General features: G+C 45.2%; 1 protein-coding gene across 11 annotated transcripts in view; it reads right to left on the bottom strand.

The window, feature by feature from the left end:
- LOC140405457 (sodium channel protein type 8 subunit alpha-like) overlaps nt 1–25670 on the bottom strand; it is a 381151-nt gene that overhangs the window by 288238 nt on the left and 67243 nt on the right. For all 11 annotated transcript variants that reach the window (XM_072493902.1, XM_072493907.1, XM_072493904.1 and 8 more), the window contains one exon: nt 6662–6779. In XM_072493902.1, the coding sequence (XP_072350003.1) occupies nt 6662–6779 (118 nt within the window). The remainder of the gene's footprint in view (nt 1–6661; nt 6780–25670) is intronic.

Raw genomic sequence — 25670 nt, 5'->3', positions numbered from 1 at the left:
GGAATGGAAGGGACAAAAATGGGGCGAGGTGGGGGTAGGGTGCAACTGTGGTTCCTGTGGAACCAAAGGAGTGCTTAATGCTCCTCCTTTCTCGCAAGATGGGCTTTTGAAACTGGAGTTGGTAGCTTTGAGTGGGAGTTGCGGGGGGGGTGGGGGGTTGAAGATCCAATGAGCGGGGTAAATCTAGTGCTGGCCTGCTCATCAGGGTGGCCCGTCAAGAAGGCCTAAACCCCTAATGTACACATCTGAAGTGCCGAACCCCTGTTTTTGACACCTTCTAAATTAAAAACGGGCCTCCCAAATTTGGCAATGGGACCAACACCCGGAAGTGTTGGATGTGGCCTGGGCCACTGCTAAATTGGCATTTCTGGAGTATAATGGAGACAAGCACATTAATCTCTGTCTTTTGGACAGTGTAGATAGCAATGTAATAAAATGACTTTAGATCTGCCATGATGCACCTTTCTTCAATCTCCACTTCTCGCATTTAAATGCCAAGTTGGTACATCGGGGGGTGGGGGTGTTAGACGACCACGATGGAGGGATTCTGGAACCTCATCAATGCCCACTATTGGGTCAGTAAGCCAAGTTGGCACTCATGCCAGTGGCAATCCTGTCCCATCACAAAACTTTGCACAAATAACAATTGGTGTCACTTCTGGAAGCACAGCCCACAGTGACTATACCTGTTGCAATAATGTCAGTCTTTCATGGCTGGGCACACGTCCTCTGATGCTGAAAATGTAAAATGATTTCATTTTTACTATATATCCTGCAATCCGTCATTATCTAATTGGAAAGAAAATAGAGAAGATATTGAAAATCAAAAGAAAATGTATGAAGCGTACGGCGGGGGGGGGGTTTCTGTAATTGATGTTTTAGAAACATCGCAAAACCCTTCACGCAGAAATGAACTGCAGGTGAAACAGCGATTTAAAATCATGTGATGATGTTTAAATGCAGACTGGTCGAGTTGGGCTTTGGATACATGCACTGGATCTTGTTGAGGTTTATGTAGCTGAGTGCACAGTCTGCCTGAGGTGCCTCATTATTGAAGCTGTACACGGAATATAGTGACTCTTTTCTGGAGAGGCTCGCCGGAATGGTCTCAACGGTCCCCATGGCACAAAACTTAAAAGGCAGGACAAACCTTCATGGTCCAGTTGGAAAACTGTCCCAGAGGCTTTTGCGGCCTGCGTGGCGACCATCCCCCCCCCCCCCCCCCCCCCCCCCCCGCCCCCCACCCCACCCCCACACACTGGAGTCTCCTCATGTTCTACTTCTCCACAAGGCCCAAGCACCAGACTTTGGTGAGGTATACAATTGGCCAGGGGTAACAGCGAGAGAAGGTGGTGCACCTCCTGTGCTGAAGAACCGTCGCCACCCACTCTTTCATTGTGGCAAACTGCTCACTTGCTCCTCGGCACAAAGCCCCACTAACTATTCACTTGTCTCGCTGTTCAGAAGGCAACCTCAAATTATTCCTGACTGAAAACTCGCCAAGCCTGCCTAGGCCTGAAGTAGTATGCTTATAGTTTCATAGAATTTACAGTGCAGAAGGAGGCCATTCGGCCCATCGAGTCTGCACCGGCTCTTGGTGCTGACGGGCCAATACAAATTTGCAACGTAATGCTGATGTTGATTATTGGATGACCTGTTACCAAACCTCAAAAGGTTAAATTGGTCTTTTTTTAAACTCCTTTGTTTGACGGATAAGACTAATAATAAACAAGGATATATAAGGGGAGATTTTTCTGGGTTTGCACCCAGGATTGCCTAGATTCGAGTGACAGAAAATGGGGAAGGTCGGACCCCTTTATCTGCAAAGAAACCCTCCCCATTTCCTTTTATTTATTTAAATGGATGGAAAATCAGCAACATTCCATGACAAAGGTGGGGTCTAATCTATCTGAATTTCAAATCATCAGTGTGCTCTGTTGATCCTGGGAAAGGCGCAGAGACCTAATCACTTTGGCTTTTAGAATGATAAGTTAATTTTTATTCTAGCCTGTCCACCTTGGCACCACTGACGTGGAAGTTGGACAATTTGAAAGAGTTTCATATCCCACGACAGGGAATTGCGAGCATGACAGATTGTTCAAGATATTGAAATTCGGGAGGAGGGCCCGAGTTAGGCTGTACAATTATTTGGTACTCAAATCTATCTACTTGCAGAATCTCCAGATAAACAGTTGTCACTCCTTCAGAAAGCACAAATTCAGGTGCTATCTGGAAAAGTGAACAAGCACATAAGTATTACTGCCTTGATGGGATCAAGCGACAGGCAGTGGACTGGTGACAAGAGTTAAGGCCATTACTTGGCTAAAAATACTTTGAGTACAAGGAGATCAAAGAATGGATTATTTCAACTGCTGGAGTACCTGCTACATTGAAAGAATTGTTATCAGCCCAGGTACTATCTAAGCATCAAGACTAAGATAAATGTGTACCATATCTACATGTTCTCTCTCCTACGGACTGTAACAATCTTGTACTTGAATCAAGAACAATAAAACACAACATTTTCTTTTCAAGTCAAAATCCCTCTAAGTGAATTCCAAACATTCCTGGGTCAGCCAAAGGGAACATTGGAAGAAGCCTGGTATCGAGGTTCCCAGTCACCGAATGATTCCTTGGCTCAAGTCGCCATAACCATTTCAAACAAAAAGGAAGAGCTGACAGACAAATCTACCGAGCCAATGGAGTTGGAAAATTGGATGGAGTATGAGATACCACTTGCCTCCACTGTCTTTCTGGGCAGTAACTGTAAATGGTATCAACAAATTCAAGGAGGAACTGGATAGATGATTGGCAGGGATTGTAGTTAAAATTGGTATAAAAGAGAAAGAAGGGCATTTTTTTACACTTTGAGACTGTCATTCATTCATAGAATTACAGTGCAGGAGGCCATTCGGCCCATCAAATCTGCACCGGCTCTTAGAAAGAGCACCCTACCGAGGCCCACACCACCCTATCCCCATAACCTAGTAACCCCACTCAATCAACCCTAAGGGCAATTTTTGGACGCTAAGGGCAATTTAGCATGGCCAATCCACCTAACAGCACGTCTTTCGGGACTTGTGGGAGGAAACCGGAGCACCCGGAGGAAACCCACGCAGACACGGGGAGAACGTGCAGACTCCGCACAGACAGTGACCCAGCCGGGAATCGAACCTGGGACCCTGGAGCTGTGAAGCAACTGTGCCAACCACTGTGCTACCGTGCTGCCTTTTAGATCCTGTACATTCCCATTCTTCTTCGAGAAAAAGTCAGTTAATTTCGAATGTTAACATATTGAATATTCTCTTTGAATCAAATTTTGGTGTGAAAAATGGTTCCAGTACATCAAAAATGGACAATGAAAATATTTAAGAAAGATATACCATTCATTTGGGCAAATAAAGTTGTGTGAAAAATACATTAAATGCTTACTTAAGTTGAAAATCTACTATTGCAAGCTCGAACAAAGAATGTTGGACCCAAGCTTCTGACCATTGTTAATGCGATTAACTCGTGTAAAAGCTAATCATAGAATTTACAGTGCAGAAGGAGGCCATTCAGCCCATCGAGTCTGCACTGGCCCTGGGAAAGAACAACCTACTTAAACCTCCACCCTATCCTCGTAACCCAGTAACGCCACCTAACATTTTGGACACTAAGGGGCAATTTAGATGGCCAATCCACCTAACCTGCACATCATTGGACTGTGGGAGGAAACCGGACTTTGTTAAACGTCTGCTCTTAGCCTATGGCTGACTGATATTTCGCAAATTGAAATATATTGCACACATTTTACACTCTTCTAAACACAAAGTAGGGGCTGGTTTAGCACAGGCCTAAATTGCTGGCTTTGAAAGCAGACCAAGGCAGGCCAGCAGCACGGTTCAATTCCCGTACCAGCCTCCCCGAACAGGCGCCGGAATGTGGTGACTAGGGGCTTTTCACAGTAACTTCATTTGAAGCCTACTTGTGACAATAAGCGATTTTCATTCATTTCACAAAGTATCATTTATTTCTGTATCAACCGGGTTCCACTTGACTGAAAGAAAAGCTGCTCGGTAACAACGGCGAGGAAAGACGTCATCTGTCTATTATGGGTAACAGAATGGTCAATCTATTTATGATGAACACATTTGAGTTTGTATTCGAGGGCACAGAGGAAATCATCTTCCCTCTTCCCAGAATCTTAATATTAAGCAAAGCATGTTAGACAAGAGTGACCCAGATGCTCTCAAAATGTTTAGATCAATTCAGAAGAGTTCTTTGAACATTAGAATCAGAGAATCATAGATATTTACAGTACAGAAGGAGGCAATTCAGCCTACTTTGTTTGTCCTGGGCAGACAAAAGAGCTATCCAGCCAAAGTAAACTTTCTATCTCTTGGTCCATAGGCTTGTTGGTTCTGGCACTGAAAGTGCCCATCTAAGCACTTTTTAAATGTGATCATAGAATCATAAAATTTACAGTGCAGAAGGAGGCCATTCAGCCCACTGAGTCTGCATCGGCCCTTGGAAAGAGCACCCCACTTATCCCCATGCTTCCACCCTATCCTCGTAACCCGATTTATCCTTTTTTTTTTGGACACTAAGGGCAATTTATCATGGACAATCCTGCTAATCTGCACGTCTTTGGACTGTGGGAGGAAACCTGAGCCCCCGGAGGAAACCCACGCAGACACGGGGAGAACGTGCAGACTCCGCTCAGACAGTAACCCAAGCCGGGAATCAAACCTGGGATCCTGGAGCTCTGAAGCAACAGTGCTAACCACTGTGCTACCGTGCCGCCCGTGATGAGGGATTCTGCCTCCGCTACCCTTTCAGGCAGTCCCATCTTCTGGGTGAAAAGAATTCTCATCAACATCCTCTAATTCTCCTCCAATTACTCTAAATCTATGCCTCTGATTATTTAGCTCTACGCTAAGGAAAATAGATTCTTCCTATCCCCTCGATCTAAGCCTCAATTAAATATCCCCTGAGCCTCCTCTGCTCCAATCAACACAATTATACGCAGGTAAGTGATCCACAATTTTTTTTTAATGTGCTTTGATTCATTAAGAAGTACAAATAATTTTGGTGCTGATTCGATCATGCAAGAGGCTTTTCCCCAAATTGAACAAAGTGGGAGTGACGCACAGTGTGTGAGAAGCAAGTTGCAATTCTGCCTGCCCACTTGCTCTGCTGTGATTCAATCGAAAGGGGAATGCTTTTTTTTCCTGCACTGATTACACCTTCACATAATGAGGTGACAGACTGGAGAGTGAACCATTTTACAAAAGCAGCCACAAGAAGTTTCAGAAATTCACTTGATTCAACCAGAAAGGAGTTAAGAGGTTGTGGCTGCATTACATTCTTTTGCAGCTGCTTCACAGCGCCAGGGTCCCAGGTTCGATTCCCGGCTGGGTCACTGTCTGTGCGGAGTCTGCACGCTCTCCCTGTGTCTGCGTGGGTTTCCTCCGGGTGCTCCGGTTTCCTCCCACTAGTCCCGAAAGGCGTGCTGTTTGATATTTTTGAAAATTCTGAATTCTCTCTCTGTGTCCCCGAACAGGTGCCAGAGTGTGGCGACTAGGGGCTTTTCACAGTAACCTCATTGCAGTGTGACAATAAAGATTATTCTAAATTATTATTATTATAAGAATCGGGGGGAAAATATGGAAAACTGCAATGAAAAAAAATCAAAGATGGGGACAATGTGCATTGAAAGATGCCTTTATATTATAAACTATGTTATTATAGATTGTCCTACTGTTCATTTCATTCATAAAGCTTTTCACATTTAATGGAGATGCCATTTTGGACATGAAGAATTCCTTAGGTTGCTGTGTGTCGAAAAATCATAAATATTTTCTTTTGGAATATATTTACAGTACTGCTTCATAGTGACCAGAGCAACCCAATTCCGATATCCTGTTTCAAAGACTGAAACTACTTTTCTTCTGAGCATTTGTTTTCAAGGGGGGTGACCAAACCCTTAACCATTCTCAGCCCCAGCCAATGCAACACACTAATTGGCACCCACGCCGCTGTGCGCTTCACTGGATCCCAGCCACAAAGCAATACTGCACACCATTAAATATGTTTTTCACCTCCGCTAAATTAATTTCCAATGTGCAGTATAAAATAAATTACGTTGCAAAAAGCCACATGATATCATTTACATGCCACAAGTGGTAAAACCGCTCAAAGTTATCATGTCGGCCTGTCATGAAGTGTAAAGCCTGTGCCATGGAATGTCATAATGCGTCCTCTCTACCCCCGTCATCGCGTCATATATGAAACCACAATTAGATTTGCCCAAGTCGGTCATCAGATTGTGCAGTGACTGCATTAATATTTAAAATGCACAACTAAAACATAACATGCTAAAAACACAGTCGCACAATATAGCGGAAACCCGTTTGGTATGCACTGCAAAAGAAATGACCAAACAAAATCTGCAGGTCACCTGATTTGGATAGAAGAGATTAGACGTACCAATACTTACTGTACGATGAGCACAAGTTTAGTCTTGGCACCAAATTGCATGCAACCTAACTTTGCATTTAATTTGCTGAGATAAAGCAGGTAAGAGATTGGAAAGCACAACATAGCATGTTCACAACTGCCTGATTATTACCCGCTAACACAAAAGAAAAGCATCATATAAAACACTAAAAAGGATATGAATGTATCAAAATTTTAATAGCGAATCTCCTCAGTGGATTCAAAGGGCCTAAAATGTACATGGCAGGTGCGGCACTAAATCGGAAGATAGCTTTTCCTCTGTTTAGTACTATAAAGGTCTGTGAGGAGAAAAAGAGGAAACATTGTTACACAGATTGCAAACATAAATGTTCAACACATTTTTCATGCGGTAGGTAGAATGTTACTTCAACAGACAGCTTGGGGAAAGTTGAAGAAAACATTTCCAGTGGCTAGTTCCATGATACTTTCAAAGCGCTACATCAAAAAGACATTTTTAAAGAGGAGCAAGAAGCATTTGGATGAATGTGATGAGGGTGCGCGCATTGAGAATCGCTCAACAAGTCACTACCAAGTTCACAAGGCTTAATGCACAGGAGCTGGGATCTTGGAAGTGAACAGAGACAGGCTTTAGTTCTGTACATGGAAAAGGTTAAGAGAATCGCAGGCCCCTGCTGTTGATCTGCTAAGTGAGGTACGTATCGGACGAGCAGAGGGACACACACGGAACTCGTAGGTGGCAGCAATGCAAAGAGGTTGTGCAGGTGCTCGTTACGTAGAACCAATTCAAACAGAGAGAGAAGAAAAAAACAATTTTGTTTCATACCACAATTGCATGTTCAAGCTCATTGTTCCATCGTTTTCTTAACCGTCAATCAGCAACTTTATGTCCAACACAAAGATTGAAAGATAATATACAAATGATGGAAACATTTTGGGGGGAAATTCGCTAACAAGAGCAGAATAGTATCCCCCTGACTTTACAAAATAGTTTTGGGTGAAAAAGACCTTTCTAGACTTTTGATCTTATCCTTCCAGAACACCAATCTTTCTGTCTCCCCACAAGAGTGTCTCACTCTTTCTTTTTTTAAACAAGTCTGATATCTTGGCTTCAAGTACCCTTCCTGCCAATCTGTTCCCATTGTTGAGCACCTTCTGTGTCAAGGCTTCACAGGCACACAATTGTGGTATCAACTCTAACACCTATCTTGATAAAGGTCTGCTGAATCCTTGTAATTGCACAGTCGTGATGCATTACGAAGGGCACAAATGAATATTTCCACATTAACGAAGACCAATGATGAGTAGTCCAAATTTAGATAGAAAGATGAGTGGACCTTTGTGGCATTAAACAGGATTAATTTCTACACGAACGTGACAGGCAATTTTTGTGCAAAACAACTCGACACCACAAGCTTAAGGTTCACTGCCTTTCTGTTTCAGATTTCTTTTTGGCCATATTTCTGTGTACAGAATGTTTGTGGTGGGGAGTATGGAAAGCCTCTTTTGAGACACATCTGTGCCAGCAACAATCACTTAAAGGTCTGAAATGCACATACAGAGCAAAGCTTCCTTTACCCCGTTGGAATCTTCGAAGAACCCCTGCTTCTGTGCCAGCATGCACATGTGGTTGGTCCCCACAACGAGTTGATCTTATAAATAGTGACTTAAATGTGCCAATTAGGGCCAAATCAGGGAGGTTTTTATGCTATGGGCACACGTCAATGAGGAAGTGGGTTGAAATGGTGGCACGGTAGCACAGTGGTTGGCATTGTTGCTTTCAGCGGCAGGGCCCTAGGCTCGATTCCCGGCTTGGGTCACTGGCTGTGCGGAGTGCGCACGTTCTCCCCGTGTCTGTGTGGGTTTCCTCCGGTTTCCTCCCACAAGTCCCGAAAGACGTGCTGTTAGGTGAATTGGACATTCTGAATTCTCCCTCTGTGACCCGAACAGGCGCCGGAATGTGGCGACGAGGGGATTTTCACAGTAATTTCATTGCAGTGTTAATGCAAGCCTACTTGTGACAATAATAAAGATTGTTATTATTATCAAAGACAAACACGTATTTCTAAAAGCGGTCAAAGGAAAGATTGAATTTGTTCGTATTGAAGCCCGATTGTGTTAGTTCAGCAGCCTTTATCATCTTGGTACAGTAGTATATCAAAATAATACCACGGGAAGTTAAAGTGGTTTCAATATAATTACTTACGTCTTCATGTGCATTGCTTTAGTTACCTTGGAATCTGCAGATGTGCTTCAGGGTGACCACTCGCCAAGCTCTGAACTGGTCAGTCCATTTATGGTTCAGGGGATGGGTGGGCAGGAGGGAGGGGTGGCTAGTCACTCAATAATTTTGATGAACACCACACTAAACAGTGACAGTCTGTTTTCCCAAGCTGCACTTGGGAAGATTGGCGACACATGTGCAATAGCGAACCGTTTTTTGCATTTGCGCAGATAGGCAGCAGGCCATTCTACATTTGCATGTGATGAAAGTGGATTCAATTCTGCGCAGCCTTTTTTTAAAAAAGAAAAAAAAAATGCCCTCTCCCATTAATTTTAAACTGGACAGAAGATGGCTAACCTATGGTACTGGGGTCTAAAAACCGCACTGCCCACAGTCATTGTCACTGCCCCCAATCAACTCTCTGATGTAAGTGAGCATAATATTTAACATGATATCGACTTGCCACTATACAGTTCAGAAGGAGGCCATTTATCTATTTTCAGCCAGATAGTTAAATTTGAGAGTGATATGCCTCGGAAATTCTAAAGTAAGATCCAAATACCCAAAATGCTTTTTGTGCCCAGAATTGTGGAGAGGGCCGGTTATTAAGATTTTCACTGAAATTTTATTAGCTGTAAAGAAAACCTCAACCTTAGGCCAAGAACTCACCATCTGCCCTTCTCTGTGCTGAGGTAGCGCTTCGCCTCTTATTTTTAATTTACCATTGACAGACACAAGGGTGCGTTAGATAATTTTCCTGATGTCAAAAAAGAAAAAATCCCTTTTGAACACATCTTTCCCAAGTGCCATTTTCCAGCCATTCTTGCACAGCACGACAACCCAAATACAATGGGACATGTTAACTTTTCGATATTACAGATCAATTAAAAAGCAAATTACAATGTGGCATGTCAAATTGCCCTTTGCAATGTCAGAAGCACTGGCTACTGTTAAGAAATGTTAACTTGAAGAGCGACAGTTGGCACTGGTGACTGGCAGTTGTGAAATAAACTTTCCACAAAGGCTACATTCAGCAAACACATAACATTGAATTTTAGACACTGAATCCCATGTTGTATGTAAAACAAAGAATAATGATAAATAGCAATCTTGTCAGCTAATATTGCGACAAATCCATCCAACATTAAAAAGCTTGTTACGTGATAGACAGTCATTCTCTCACCTAGCATCTTAACTCTTCTCTTTATTAACGCTATTAAACAATTTTCTTTCTTAAGATGCCTGTGCACAACCTTACACACAGCCTCCTCAGCTGCAATCCTCATCTACACTTACACATTCTTTACCAGGATGTCATAACTGCAAATTCTGGCCTATCCCCAGTCTTCTCGACTACCTACAAGAAGTCAAAGCCCAAATTGAACATGACTTAACAACCACTTTTTAAATTTGCTCCTTTTCTCCTCTGTTTCCCCAACTTGGCTATTATCTTGGCAATAGGTTCTTCAATTTGACTTCTTCACTGTGCATGTTACACCACTCGTATAAATTCAGATTTACTTGGGAGGGAAAGGAGAAGGCAAAGTTTGTTTCCACATGAACAGCCAACGCACAACATCGCGCCACACTCTCAATGCGCAAGAGGATTCAATTAGCATTTAATGCAATGGATTTTTCACAAGGGGGCTTCAGGCTCTGGCCTAGAAATCATGGGTGATGCAGAAACTGGATTGCGGAGCATCAACGGCATCAAATCTCAGAGAACAGACTTGCATTTTTATTGCATCTTAGCATGTACAACAGTGACCCTGAAGTGCATTTTTATAGGCGAATGCAGCAGCCATTTGCGCATTGCAAGCTCCAGCAAAAAGCGGTGATCAATTAGTCCGTTTTGACGGTGTTGAGGAATGCTGGCCCGCATACCCCCTGCTGTTTTCAAATAGTGCCGTGGGTTCGTAAATGCCCACCTGGACCACAAGCTAACGGGGGCTTTGGCTTAGCACTTGATCCAACAGCGGACATGTCTGACAGCCTCTCACCTCCTCAGTGCCACACTAAAACGTCAGCTTCGATTCTGTGCTCGAGGCCTGGAGAGGGACTTGAATTGGCAATTGTGTTTCAGAGATGAAGTGCCACCCAGTGAGCCAAGCTGAATGACTGAGATTTTCAAGGTCACCTTCAACCAGAATGCAGAGCTGGAAAAGACAGAGTGGAATGCTCTCGATTGGGAAAATGGGGGATTAGATTTGATTGCTTTTACAATCCTTCTCCCACCAGTTCAGCTGCTAAGTACATCGCTCACTGCTGTTCCGCATCATGTAAACCAGAATGATTCCAGGTTGGAATCCCCAGCCAGTTCACAAACAGTTCCTCTCAGTGGAACTGTGACAATTGGCACCAATGGGCATGATTCCTGTCCCCAATTGTTGCCTGGTCTTTGCTGCTGGACAGTGCATGCATGTGAATGTTGGAACAAGATCAAGCCGGGTCCCTGATGATCCTCTTTACCCAGCTCACCAACTCTAAAGATCTAAAGAGTGATGATGTGGGCCAGGTACTGGAGGAGGGGGCACAGTGCCGGGGGAGCGGTTGGCAAGTCCTATGACTGTACCCAGCGTAAGTCAGCACCTTTTGAGAGAGGTGGCAAGAAAGAGAGAGAGTCTGGCAAACAGACAAAATAAATCATTCGTGAATGAATGGTCATCCTCACATATTTAATCTCACAGTTTAATATGTAGGGTTCAGCTTGTACAGTCAGACTTATTGGAATCAGTAACTTTTATTACAATTTGCTTTGAATCTTAGAGAAACACCTGTATCCCGTCATATTACGGAGCTGCAGACAGACCCATCCTTACCCTACCTTATCCGAGAATAAAGATTGAAATATGACTTGCACTGCCCGAGAGAAAAAAAAGATTAATTTTCACAATTTCCTGTTACAATTGTTGTGGCCTTTGTTAGATATGTGCTTCGCCCCCCTGAATGATAGCATGAGCACTGCTTGCCAAGCTTTCTGGAGCCATGGTGAAGAGGCAAAATCCCCAAAACGATCTTTTGAGAAAGTGCCGACCACGTATCGTGCAAGTCAGAAGATTTTACTCATGCTCCTGGCTGGCTTCCCCAATGGTTTTTTTCCAACTTAATAGTCCAGAAAGGTTCTAATACTTGGTCTGGCGTGAATTATCTGATCCTATCCTAAGAATGAAAAAAAAGCAGGCAGCATTCTCAATCTTCATGGTCACCCGGCGATTCTTGTGGTTTTTAAAAATTAATTTACGGGAGGTGGGCGTCGCTGGCGAGGCCCAGCATTTATTGTCCATCCCTAATTGCCCCTTGAGAAGGTGGTGGTGAGCTGCCTCCTTGATCCGCTGCAGGCCATGTGGTGTAGGTTCACCCACAGTGCTGTTAGGGAGGGAGTTCCAGGATTTTGACCCATGAAGGAACGGCCGATATATTTCCAAGTCAGGATGGTGAGTGACTTGGAGGGGAACCTCTAACTGGTGGTGTACCCAGGTATCTGCTGCCCTTGTCCTTCAAGATGGTAGTGGCCGTGGGTTTGGATGGTGCTGTTGAAGGAGCATTGGTGAGTTACTGCAGTGCATCGTGTAGATGGTACAAACGGCTGCCACTGTGCGTCGGTGGTGGAGGGAGTGATGTGTCGATGAATGTCATAGAACATAGAACTTACAGTGCAGAAGGAAGCCATTCGGTCCATCGAGTCTGCACCGACCCACTTAAGCCCTCACTGCCACCCTATCCCCGTAACCCAATAACCCCTCCTAACCTTTTTGGTCACTAAGGGCAATTTAGCATGGCCAATCCACCTAACCTGCACGTCTTTGGACTGTGGGAGGAAACTGGAGCACCCGGAGGAAACCCACACAGACACGGGGAGAACGTGCAGACTCCGCACAGACAGTGACCCAGCGGGGAATCAAACCTGGGACCCTGGCGCTGTGAAGCCACAGTGCTATCCACTTGTGCTACTGTGCTGCCCTTTCAGCTGAGGACATAATTAAACACAGCATACATCAGGCATCTCATCTGGGTTCACACATGATCGGCCTTGAGGGCAAGGAGCTGGAAGTATGGAGGAACCTAAATAATAATAATAATCGCTTATTGTCACAAGTAGGCTTCAATGAAGTTACTGTGAAAAGCCACTAGTCGCCATATTCCAGCACCTGTTTGGGGAGGCCGGTATGGGAATTGAACCTGCGCTGTTGGCCTTGTTCTGCATTGCAAGCCAGCTGTTTAGCCTACTGTGCTAAACCAGCCCCTGATCACCACACCCTGGAAATAAAAATTGGCAGCAAGGGCAACTAACCCTCAATTCTTTGCCAATTAACATCCCATCAGCCTAAAGGCTACAATTAAAAGGGCTGGTCTGCTAAAAGATTGCTTTCCTCTCATTGCTGTGAATGCAGTGAGGTTTTTCACAGTGAGGTTTAACCCAAGGCATTGTCTGTGCAGGTTCTGGGAGTAAATCCTCAGTCTGCCACGGGTGCAGAACAGAGTACAAGTCATACCTTCAGGGGAAGCAGTGGTGTAGTGGTATTGTCATTGGGCTGGACGCAGGCCTGAATCCCACCATGGCAGATGGTGCAAATTAAACATCTGGAATTAAAAATCTAATGGTGACCATGAAACCATTGTCACTTGTCGTAAAAACCCATCTGGTTCACTGATGTCCTTTAGGGGAGGAAATCTGCCGTCCTTACCTGGTCTGCCCTACATGTGACTCCAGACCCATGTGGTTGACTCTTAAATGCCCTCTGAAATGGCCGGGCAAGCCACTCAGTTCAAGGGTGATTAGAGATGGGCAACCAATGCTGGTCTTGCCAGCAATACTGTGAGCGTTCTTCCTGTTTATTCCCTCCATTCCCCTTTTATTTTGTCGTTATTATTTTTGATCCTCAGGTGACTAATGGACATGTGTCTTTTGAGTCAAGCAGCAGAATTTAGAAGTTACAGGAAGAATACTAGTTCCTGCTGGTTTGGACAGGAGGCTTCAGACTTGTCAGCACCAGACAGAGCGATGGCGTGGGGCTTGATTGATTGCCTGGTGGCCAATGAATGGGCCAAAAGGACATCCTCTGCCTGGTAATGGGTGGTGCTTGGATCCTATCCCAGTAGAATGCTTTTGAGAGTCCCAAGGAGTTTCAGTTCGATCCTGGAAGCACAGAGACCAGGTCCCGCCACTCTCTCGCCTCCGTGTTTCTCTGCAGAAAGCCTGTGAGTGCTGCATTTCTGAACCTGCAGAGCACCTGAATGAATCTATCTGCAGAAAAACCATTACAGGCTGAAAACAAAGACCAGAACCTATTATATCACTCCATATAAGCTGTGAGTGCTGCATTCCTGAAACTGAAGGGAATCTGAATGAATGAATCTACAGCGAATATCATTACAGGCTGCAGACAGAGACTTTAACCTGCACGTTTGCTGTGAAGGAAGGTGTCCTCGAAACCACCATCTGAAACAAAGACTCTTTTTCCTTTTACTTATTATTTTACCCCTTTCCACCCCTCTGTATTTGTCTGTCTTGTATGTGTGTGTGTGTAGAGGGTGGGGGACATGTTAAAGTGTGGGGGGGGGGGGGAGTTAGGAATTTGATAATAGTGAACCAGTTGTATTTGCTGCATATTTCATTACAGTTCATGTTATAAATAAACAGTAATTGTGTTTACATTAACAAACCTGGTGACTGTAATTATTGGGCAATCAAAGGCAAAAGACTTTGGGTAGGTTTCCAAGAATTATTGGTTAATTCACTTGTGTTGTGACTCCGGGTCAGGTTTGGCTGGAATTGACTGTGCACTAGCCCAGGGTGGCATAACAATGCCAATATCCCGTAAATGAATTAAAAACATTACTTCCCCGACTCTGAAATTGGCCATGTAAAAGAAATGCGATGCCAGGAAAAGAAACAACTTTCCTTGCCATAAAACTAGAAGAAAATGTGATACCAGGGACCAGGACAACATCACCACAATATCTTTACAATACAAATGTGAGGATTTCATTCTCAGGAAGATATTGGGAGCTTATTTCATAAAATAATTTTGTTATTCGTAGGGAGAGACAATAAATCCAGTTTTATTTTTAATTCACCAATATATGTGAATTTGAACCGGAAATTAATTTAGCTATTAAGCATTTAATGTAGGAAAAGCCGGCCTGGTAGCACAGTGGTTAGCACTGTTGCTTCACAGCGCCAGGGTCCCAGGTTCGATTCCCCGCTGGGTCACTGTCTGCGGAGTCTGCACGTTCTCCCCGTGTCTGCATGGGTTTCCTCTGGGTGCTCCGGTTTCCTCCCACATGTCCCGAAAGACGTGCTGTTAGGTGAATTGGACATTCTGAATTCTCCCTCTGTGACCCGAACAGGCGGCGGAATGTGGCGACGAGGGGATTCTCACAGTAACTTCATTGCAGTGTTAATGTAAGCCTACTTGTGACAATAATGAAAAGATTACAAGTTCAAAACACTGGTTTTAAAAGAGGAGACATGTGGTCTAAATCATGGATTTTAAGGGCACGATAAAGAACGCTTGTAACATACAGGGCCAGGCAAGGAATTCTGGGAGTGAGGCATCTTGATACAAGGTTGTCAATGATGGGGCAAAAGGGAGTGGGAGGGGGGCGTAGGGAAAGAGGCTGGAGTCAGAGGACTAGCAAATTCATGGGGTTTTGAAGGGCAAGGGTGGATATTGAGACAGTGTTGGGGGGGGGGGGGTGGAGGAAGGATTTGATAGGGCACATCTTTGCAATGCCCCTGGTAGTTTTCTGATCTGAATCTCAGTCTATTTTTTAAACTGTATGGGCCCGATTCTCTTGCCGCTTTGCACTCAAGCGAGAGCACAACGCGGCTGCTGAATCCCGCTCCAGCGAACCTCCCAACAACCTCCCAACAGCTCATTTAGAGATCGGGGCACCCTTTCAAAATGGCGGCCCGATCTCTGAGTTCAACGCCCCAGTGCTAAAAAAAATTCGAAGTGCGGCCTAAACTGGTGAGAAACTCCCCAGGGCCCTAAAAAGTGACTGAAGTGTAATTGGATAGCGGTGGGGAAATCGGCAGCAGAGCTGGCGGGAAACTCCCTGAAACACCTGCCACAAATTAACTTCGAAATTTTGGGGGCGAATCGCACCCTATATTGGAGGTTTGCCCTCCCCCCAAATATTACTCAGTGTCTTTGAATTCATTGTTTATTTGAGGAGAGAAAATATATTTTATTTTAAAAAATAAATTTAAGAGTGCCCAAATATTATTTTCCAATGAAGGGGCAATTTAGCGTGGCCAGTCCACCTACCCTGCACATCTTTGGGTTGTGGGGGTGAAACCCACGCAGACACGGGGAGAATGTGCAAACTCCACACGGACAGCGACCCGGGTCCTCGGTGCCATAGGCAGCAGTGCTAACCACTGCGCCTCCATGCTGCCCTGAGTAAATGGATTTTAGAATCATAATAATAATAATAATAATCGCTTATTGTCACAAGTAGGCTTCAATGAAGTTACTGTGAAAAGCATAAAGAGGGCACACGGACAGCGAGACATGTGCACAAGCCTTTGAAGGTGGCAGGACAGGTTAATAAGGCAGTATGGATGGTATGTAACATTTCACTGACTGCATTGAAGCATTCATAGTGCATGATGTTGTATGCAGAGAACCTGAATATTATTACATTTTGTGTGACGGCCACTTCAAAATGTTTGTAATGTTCTTCCAGGTATTTTATGAATAAAGTATGTTTTTGCAACAAAAAAAAAGGTATGCCTGACAGGGAATGTACATGGTAAATATCACGTGTACAGAGACACCTCAGAATTGCTTCAATTGCTGTATGGAGACAAGTTGAATTTTACTGGACTTTTCTACAATGTTTTGTAATGTACCTTTACAAATTTTATGAATAATGTATACTTTTGGGGAAAGAAATCCTGGGCCTCACAGAGGCAGAGCATGAAGCTTATGCTAACACAAGCTTTGGGGGAGAGCTGGTTAGCTCAGTTAGCTGGATGGCTGGTTCGTGATGCAGAGCAAGGACAATGCCGCTGGTCAGACCCCATTTGGAGTATTGTGAGCAGTTTGGGGCCCCGTATCTAAGGAAGGATGTGCTGGCCTTGGAAAGGGTCCAGAGGAGGTTCACAAGAATGATCCCTGGAATGAAGAGCTTGTCGTATGAGGAACGGTTGAGGACTCTGGGTCTGTACTCGTTGGAGTTTAGAAGGATGAGGGGGGGATTGTATTGAAACTTACAAGATACTGCGAGGCCTGGATGTGGAGAGGGTGTTTCCACGTGAAGGAAAAACTAGAACCAGAGGACACAATCTCAGACTAAAGGGATAATCCATTAAAACAGAGATGAGGAGGAATTTCTTCAGCCAGGTGGTGAATCTGTGGAACTCTTTGCCGCAGAAGGCTGTGGAGGCCAATTCACTGAGTGTCTTTAAGACAGAGATAGATAGGTTCTTGATTAATAAGGGGATCAGGGGTTATGGGGAGAAGGCAGGAGAATGGGAATGAGAAAATATCAGCCATGATTGAATGGCGGAGCAGACTCGATGGGCCGAGTGGCCTAATTCTGCTCCTATGTCTTATGGTCTTATTCCCGTATCGGCTGAGGTTATCTATGAAGGCCCCCACCTACTGAACCTTGCCCCTCGCCTGAGGAATGGTGACCCTCAGGTTAAATCACTACTAGCCATTTCTCAAAGGGGAGCGCAGCCTATGGTACTTTGGGGACTTTGACGACTTTCATTTCACAAGCTTTGCATTCAATTCTGGGCACTGCTTTAGGAAGGATGTGAAGGCTTTGGCAGGGGTACAGAAAGATTTACCAGAAAGGATCGAAGGATGAGGGATTACAGTTACGCAGATAAACTAAGGAAGCTGGAATTATTCACAGAGCAGGGGTGGTTCCAAGGCGGTTTCATAGCCGTGTGTGAAACCAAGTAGCTTAAATAGTGTGAAGAAGGAAAAACTCATCCAGTGGCTGAAGGATCGCTCACACAAATTTCAGATGGCTGACAAAAGATCCACAGGCTACATGAGAGAAAACCTTGAACGCAATTAAAGGGATTGTCTGCTAAGGTGGTGGACACATGTTCAACAGTCACCTTCAAAGGGCAAATTGGATAAAAGAGAGGGTACCGAGGAGATTCACCAGGATGTTAGAACATAGAACATTACAGCGCAGTACAGGCCCCTCGGCCCTCGATGTTGCGCCGACCTGTGAAACCACTCTGAAGCCCATCTACACTATTCCCTTATCGTCCATATGTCTATCCAATGACCATTTGAATACCCTTAGTGTTGGCGAGTCCACTACTGTTGCAGGCAGGGCATTCCACGCCTCTGAGTAAAGAACCTACCTCAGACATCTGTCCTATATCTATCTCCCCTCAATTTAAAGGTATGTCCCCTCGTGCGAGACATCACCATCTGAGGAAAAAGGCTCTCACTGTCCACCCTATCCAATCCTCTGATCATCTTGTATGCCTCAATTAAGTCACCTCTTAACCTTCTTCTCTCTAACGAAAACAGCCTCAAGTCCCTCAGCCTTTCCTCATAAGATCTTCCCTCCATACCAGGCAACATTCATGTAAATCTCCTCTGCACCCTTTCCAATGCTTCCACATCCTTCCTATAATGCGGCGACCAGAATTGCACGCAATACTCCAAATGCGGCCGCACCAGAGTGTTGTACAGCTGCAACATGACCTCATGGCTCCGAAACTCAATCCCTCTACCAATAAAAGCTAACACACCGTACGCCTTCTTAACAACCCTCTCAACCTGGGTGGCAACTTTCAGGGATCTATGTACATGGACACCGAGATCTCTCTGCTCATCCACACTGCCAAGAATCTTACCATTAGCCCAGTACTCAGTCTTCCTGTTATTCCTTCCAAAATGAATCACCTCACACTTTTCTGCATTAAACTCCATTTGCCATCTCTCAGCCCAGCGCTGCAGCTTATCTATGTCCCTCTGTAACTTGTAACATCCTTCCGCACTGTCCACAACTCCACCGACTTTAGTGTCAAATGCAAATTTACTCACCCATCCTTCTACGCCCTCCTCCAGGTCATTTATAAAAATGACAAACAGCAGTGGCCCCAAAACAGATCCTTGTGGTACACCACTAGTAACTGGACTCCAATCTGAACATTTCCCATCAACCACCACCCTTTGTCTTCTTCCAGCTAGCCAATTTCTGATCCAAACTGCTAAATCACCCTGAATCCCATGCCTCTGTATTTTCTGCAGTAGCCTACCATGGGGAACCTTATCAAACGCTTTACTGAAATCCATAGACACCACATCAACTGCTTTACCCTCATCCACCTGTTTGGTCACCTTCTCAAAGAACTCTATAAGGTTTGTGAGGCACGACCTACCCTTCACAAAACCGTGTTGACTATCTCTAATCAAATTATTCCTTTCCAGATGATTATACATCCTATCTCTTATAAACCTTTCCAAGATTTTGCCCACAACAGAAGTAAGGCTCACTGGTCTATAGTTACCGGGGTTGTCTCTACTCCCCTTCTTGAACAAGGGGACAACATTCGCTATCCTCCAGTCTTCTGGCAATATTCCTGTCGACAAAGATGACTTAAAAATCAAGGCCAAAGGCTCAGCAATCTCATCCCTAGCTTCCCAGAGAATCCTAGGATAAATCCCATCCAGCCCAGGTGACTTATCTATTTTCACACTTTCCAGAATTGCTAACACCACCTCCTTATGAACCTCAAGCCCTTCTAGTCTAGTAGCCTGAATCTCAGTATTCTCCTCGACAACATTGTCTTTTTCCTGTGTGAATACTGACGAAAAATATTCATTTAGCACCTCTCCTATCTCCTCGGACTCCAAGCACAACTTCCCACTATTGTCCTTGACTGGTCCTACTCTTACCCTAGTCATTCTTTTATTCCTGACATAGCTATAGAAAGCTTTAGGGTTATCCTTGATCCTACCTGCCAAAGACTTCTCATGTCCCCTCCTGGCTCTTCTTAGCTCTCTCTTTAAGTCCTTCCTAGCTAACTTGTAACTCTCGAACGCCCTAACTGAACCTTCATGTCTCGTCTTTACATAAGTCTCCTTCTTCCTCTTGACAAGTGTTTTGACTGCTTTAGTAAACCACAGTTCCCTCACTCGACCACTTCCTCCCTGCCTGACAGGTACATACTTATCAAGGACACGCAGTAGCTGTTCCTTGAACAAGCTCCACATTTCCATTGTGCCCATCCCCTGCAGTTTTCCTCTCCATCCGATGTATCCTAAGTCTTGCCTCATCGCATCATAATTGCCTGTCCCCCAGATATAACTCTTGCCCTGCGGTATATACAAGAACAAAGAACAAAGAACAAAGAAATGTACAGCACAGGAACAGGCCCTTCGGCCCTCCAAGCCCGTGCCGACCATGCTGCCCGACTACTACAATCTTCTACACTTCCTGGGTCCGTATCCCTCCATTCCCATCCTATTCATGTATTTGTCAAGATGCCCCTTAAATATCACTATCGTCCCTGCTTCCACCACCTCCTCCGGTAGCGAGTTCCAGGCACCCACTACCCTCTGCGTAAAAAACTTGCCTCATACATCTTCTCTAAACCTTGCCCCTCTCACCTTAAACCTATGCCCCCTAGTAATTTATCCCTCTACCCTGGGGAAAAGCGTCTGACTATCCACTCTGTCTATGCCCCTCATAATTTTGTAGACCTCTATCAGGTCGCCCCTCAACCTCCGTCGTTCCAGTGAGAACAAACCGAGTTTATTCAACCGCTCCTCATAGCTAATGCCCTCCATACCAGGCAACATTCTGGTAAATATCTTCTGCACCCTCTCTAAAGCCTCCACATCCTTCTGGTAGTGTGGCGACCAGAATTGAACACTATACTCCAAGTGTGGCCGAACTAAGCTTCTATACAGCTGCAACATGACTTGCCAATTCTTATACTCAATGCCCCGGCCAATGAAGGCAAGCATGCCGTATGCCTTCTTGACTACCTTCTCCACCTGTGTTGCCCCTTTCAGTGACCTGTGGACCTGTACTCCTAGATCTCTCTGACTTTCAATACTCTTGAGGGTTCTACCATTCACTGTATATTCCCTACCTGCATTAGACCTACCAAAATGCATTACCTCACATTTGTCCAGATTAAACTCCATCTGCCATCTCTCCGCCCAAGTCTCCAAACAATCTAAATCCTGCTGTATCCTCTGACAGTCCTCATCGCTATCCGCAATTCCACCAACCTTTGTGTCGTCTGCAAACTTACTAATCAGACCAGTTACATTTTCCTCCAAATCATTTATATAAACTACAACAGCAAAGGTCCCAGCACTGATCCCGGCGGAACACCACTGGTCACAGCCCTCCAATTAGAAAAGCATCCTTCCATTGCTACTCTCTGCCTTCGATGACCTAGCCAGTTCTGTATCCACCTTGCCAGCCCACCCCTGATCCCGTGTGACTTCACCTTTTGTACTAGTCTACCATGAGGGACCTTGTCAAAGGCCTTACTGAAGTCCATATAGACAACATCCACTGCCCTACCTGCATCAATCATCTTTGTGACCTCCTCGAAAAACTCTATCAAGTTAGTGAGACACGACCTCCCCTTCACAAAACCATGCTGCCTCTCACTAATACATCCATTTGCTTCCAAATGGGAGTAGATCCTGTCTCGAAGAATTCTCTCCAGTAATTTCCCTACCACTGAAGTAAGGCTCACCGGCCTGTAGTTCCCTGGATTATCCTTGCTACCCTTCTTAAACAGAGGAACAACATTGGCTATTCTCCAGTCCTCCTGGACATCACCTGAAGACAGTGAGGATCCAAAGATTTCTGTCAAGGCCTCAGCAATTTCCTCTCCAGCCTCCTTCAGTATTCTGGGGTAGATCCCATCAGGCCCTGGGGACTTATCTACCTTAATATTTTTTAAGACGCCCAACGTGACCCAATGTGACCCAGGCTATCTACACACCCTTCTCCCTATCCCTTTCCATCACTAAAGTAAACGTAATCGAATTGTGGTCACTATCACCAAAGTGCTCACCTACCTCCAAATCTAACACCTGTCCTGGTTCATTACCCAGTACCAAATCCAATATGGCCTCGCCTCTCGTTGGCCTATCTACATACTGTGTCAGGAAACCCTCCTGCACACATTGGACAAAAACGGACCCATCTAATGTACTCGAACTATAGCATTTCCAGTCAATATTTGGAAAGTTAAAGTCCCCCATAACAACTACCCTGTTGCTTTCGCTCCTATCCAGAATCATGTTTGCAATCCTCTCCTCTACAGGGATGGTGCAGACGGGAGGGATTCAGATTTCTGGATAACTGGGGCTCTTTCTGGGGAAGGTGGGACCTCTACAGACAGGATGGTCTACATCTGAACCTGAGGGGCACAAATATCCTGGGGGGAGATTTGTTAGTGCTCTTTGGGGGGGGTTAAACTAATACAGCAGGGGCATGGGAACCTGAATTGTAGTTTTAGGGTACGAGAGATTGAGAGTATAGAGGTCAGGAGCACAGAATTGACTTCGCAGGAGGGGGCCAGTGTTCAGGTAGGTGTTTGAAGTGTGTCTACTTCAATGCCAGGAGTAAACGAAATAAGGTAGGGGAACTGGCAGCATAGGTTGGTACCTGGGACTTCGATGTTGTGGCCATTTCGGAGGCATGGATAGAGCAGGGACAGGAATGGTTGTTGCAGGTTCCGGGGTTTAGGTGTTTTAGTAAGCTCAGAGAAGGAGGCAAAAGAGGGGGAGGTGTGGCGCTGCTAGTCAAAAACAGTATGATGGTGGCGGAGAGGATGCTAGATGGGGACTCTTCTTCCGAGGTAGTATGGGCTGAGGTTAGAAATAGGAAAGGAAAGGTCACCCTGTTGGGAGTTTTCTATAGGCCTCCAAATAGTTCTAGGGATGGAGAGGAAAGGATGGCGAAGATGATTCTGGATAAGAGCGAAAGGAACAGGGTAGTTATTATGGGAGACTTTAACTCTCCAAATATTGACTGGAAAAGATATAGTTCGAGTACATTAGATGGGTCGTTTTTTGTACAATGTGTGCAGGAGGGTTTCCTGACACAATATGTTGACAGGCCAACAAGACGAGAGGCCACATTGGATTTGGTTTTGGGTAATGAACCAGGCCAGGTGTTAGATTTGGAGGTCGGTGAGCACTTTGGGGACAGTGACCACAATTCGGTGACGTTTACGTTAGTGATGGAAAGGGATAAGTATACCCCGCAGGGCAAGAGTTATAGCTGGGGGAAGGGCAATTATGAAGCCATTAGACATGACTTGGGGGGGATAGGTTGGAGAAGTAGGCTGCAAGTGTTGGGCACACTGGATATGTGGAGCTTGTTTAAGGAACAGCTACTGCGTGTTCTTGCTAAGTACGTACCGGTCAGGCAGGGAGGAAGGCGTCGAGCGAGGGAACCGTGGTTTACCAAAGAAGTGGAATCTCTTGTTAAGAGGAAGAAGGAGGCCTATGTGAAGATGAGGAGTGAAGTTTCAGTTGGGGCGCTTGATAGTTACAAGGTAGCGAGGAAGGATCTAAAGAGAGAGCTAAGACGAGCAAGGAGGGGACATGAGAAATATTTGGCAGGTAGGATCAAGGAAAACCCAAAAGCTTTCTATAGGTATGTCAGGAATAAATGAATTACTAGGGTAAGAGTAGGGCCAGTCAAGGACAGGGATGGGAAGTTGTGTGTGGAGTCTGAAGAGATAGGCGAGATACTAAATGAATATTGTTCGTCAGTATTCACTCAGGAAAAAGATAATGTTGTGGAGGAGAATGCTGAGACCCAGGCTATTAGAATAGATGGCATTGAGGTACGTAGGGAAGAGGTGTTGGCAATTCTGGACAGGCTGAAAATAGATACGTCCCCGGGGCCTGATGGGATTTATCCTAGGATTCTCTGGGAAGCCAGGGAAGAGATTGCTGGGCCTTTGGCTTTGATTTTTATGTCATCATTGGCTACAGGAATAGTGCCAGAGGACTGGAGGATAGCAAATGTGGTCCCTTTGTTCAAGAAGGGGAGTAGAGACAACCCCGGCAACTATAGACCGGTGAGCCTCACGTCTGTTGTGGGTAAAGTCTTGGAGGGGATTATAAGAGACAAGATTTATCATCATCTAGATAGGAATAATATGATTAGGGATAGTCAGCATGGCTTTGTGAAGGGGAGGTCATGCCTCACAAACCTGATCGAGTTCTTTGAGAAGGTGACTGAACAGGTAGACAAGGGTAGAGCAGTTGATGTGGTGTATATGGATTTCAGTAAAGCGTTTGATAAGGTTCCCCACGGTAGGCTATTGCAGAAAATACGGAGGCTGGGGAATGAGGGTGATTTAGAGATGTGGATCAGAAATTGGCTTGCTGAAAGAAGATAGAGGGTGGTGGTTGATGGGAAATGTTCAGAATGGAGTTCAGTTACAAGTGGCGTACCACAAGGTTCTGGGGCCGTTGGTGTTTGTCATTTTTATCAATGGCCTAGAGGAGGACGCAGAAGGGTGGGTGAGTAAATTTGCAGACGACACTAAAGTCGGTGGTGTTGTCGACAATGCGGAAGGATGTAGCAGGTTACAGAGGGACATAGATAAGCTGCAGAGCTGGGCTGAGAGGTGGCAAATGGAGTTTAATGTAGAGAAGTGTGAGCTGATTCACTTTGGAAGGAATAACAGGAATGCGGAATAATTGGCTAATGGTAAAGTTCTTGGAAGTGTGGATGAGCAGAGGGATCTAGGTGTCCATGTACATAGATCCCTGAAAGTTGCCACCCAGGTTGATAGGGTTGTGAAGAAGGCCTATGGAGTGTTGGCCTTTATTGGTAGAGGGATTGAGTTCCGGAGTCATGAGGTCATGTTGCAGCTGTACAAAACTCTGGTACGGCCGCATTTGGAGTATTGCGTACAGTTCTGGTCACCGCATTATAGGAAGGACTTGGAAACTTTGGAGCGGGTGCAGAGGAGATTTACCAGGATGTTGCCTGGTATGGAGGGAAAATCTTATGAGGAAAGGCTGATGGACTTCAGGTTGTTTTCGTTAGAGAGAAGAAGGTTAAGAGGAGACTTAATGGAGGCATACAAAATGATCAGGGGGTTAGATAGGGTGGACAGTGAGAGCCTTCTCCCGCGGATGGAAATGGCTAGCACGAGGGGACATAGCCTTAAACTGAGGGGTAATAGATATAGGACAGAGGTCAGAGGTAGGTTCTTTACGCAAAGAGTGGTGAGGCCGTGGAATGCCCTACCTGCAACAGTAGTGAACTCGCCAACATTGAGGGCATTTAAAAGTTTATTGGATAAGCATATGGATGATAATGGCATAGTGTAGGTTAGATGGCTTTTGTTTTTTGACTTCCCATGTCGGTGCAACATTGTGGGCCGAAGGGCCTGTACTGTGCTGTATCGTTCTATGTTCTATGTTCTATGTTCTACATCTCTGGAACTTTTCGGAGGCCTATAGAAAACCCCTAACAGGGTGACCTCTCCTTTCCTGTTTCTAACCTCAGCCCATACTACCTCAGTAGATGAGTCCTCATCAAACGTCCTTTCTGCCACCGTAATACTGTCCTTGGCTAACAATGCCACCCCTCCCCCTCTTTTACCACCTTCCCTGAGCTTACTGAAATATCTAAATCCCGGCACCTGCAACAACCATTCCTGTCCCTGCTCTATCCATGTCTCCGAAATGGCCACAACATCGAAGTCCCAGGTACCAACCCATGCTGCAAGTTCACCCACCTTATTCCGGATGCTCCTGGCATTGAAGAAGACCCACTTTAAACCACCTTCCTGCCTGCCGGTACACTCCTGCAACTTTGAAACCTTACTCATGACCTCACTACTCTCAACCTCCTGTTGCCTGGGCTGGAGCGTTTCAGCTGTGAAGAGAGGCTGGTTAGGCCGGGGTTGTTTTCCTTGGAGCGGAGGAGGCTGTTGGGGGACATGATCGAGGTGTATAAAATTATGAGGGATATAGATAGGGTGGATAGGAAG

This window comes from Scyliorhinus torazame, chromosome X (genome assembly GCF_047496885.1).
Source record: "Scyliorhinus torazame isolate Kashiwa2021f chromosome X, sScyTor2.1, whole genome shotgun sequence".
Taxonomy (NCBI): Eukaryota; Metazoa; Chordata; class Chondrichthyes; order Carcharhiniformes; family Scyliorhinidae; genus Scyliorhinus; species Scyliorhinus torazame.
Note: the sequence above shows the minus strand (reverse complement) of the source record. Positions and strands in the feature narration are given on the sequence as shown.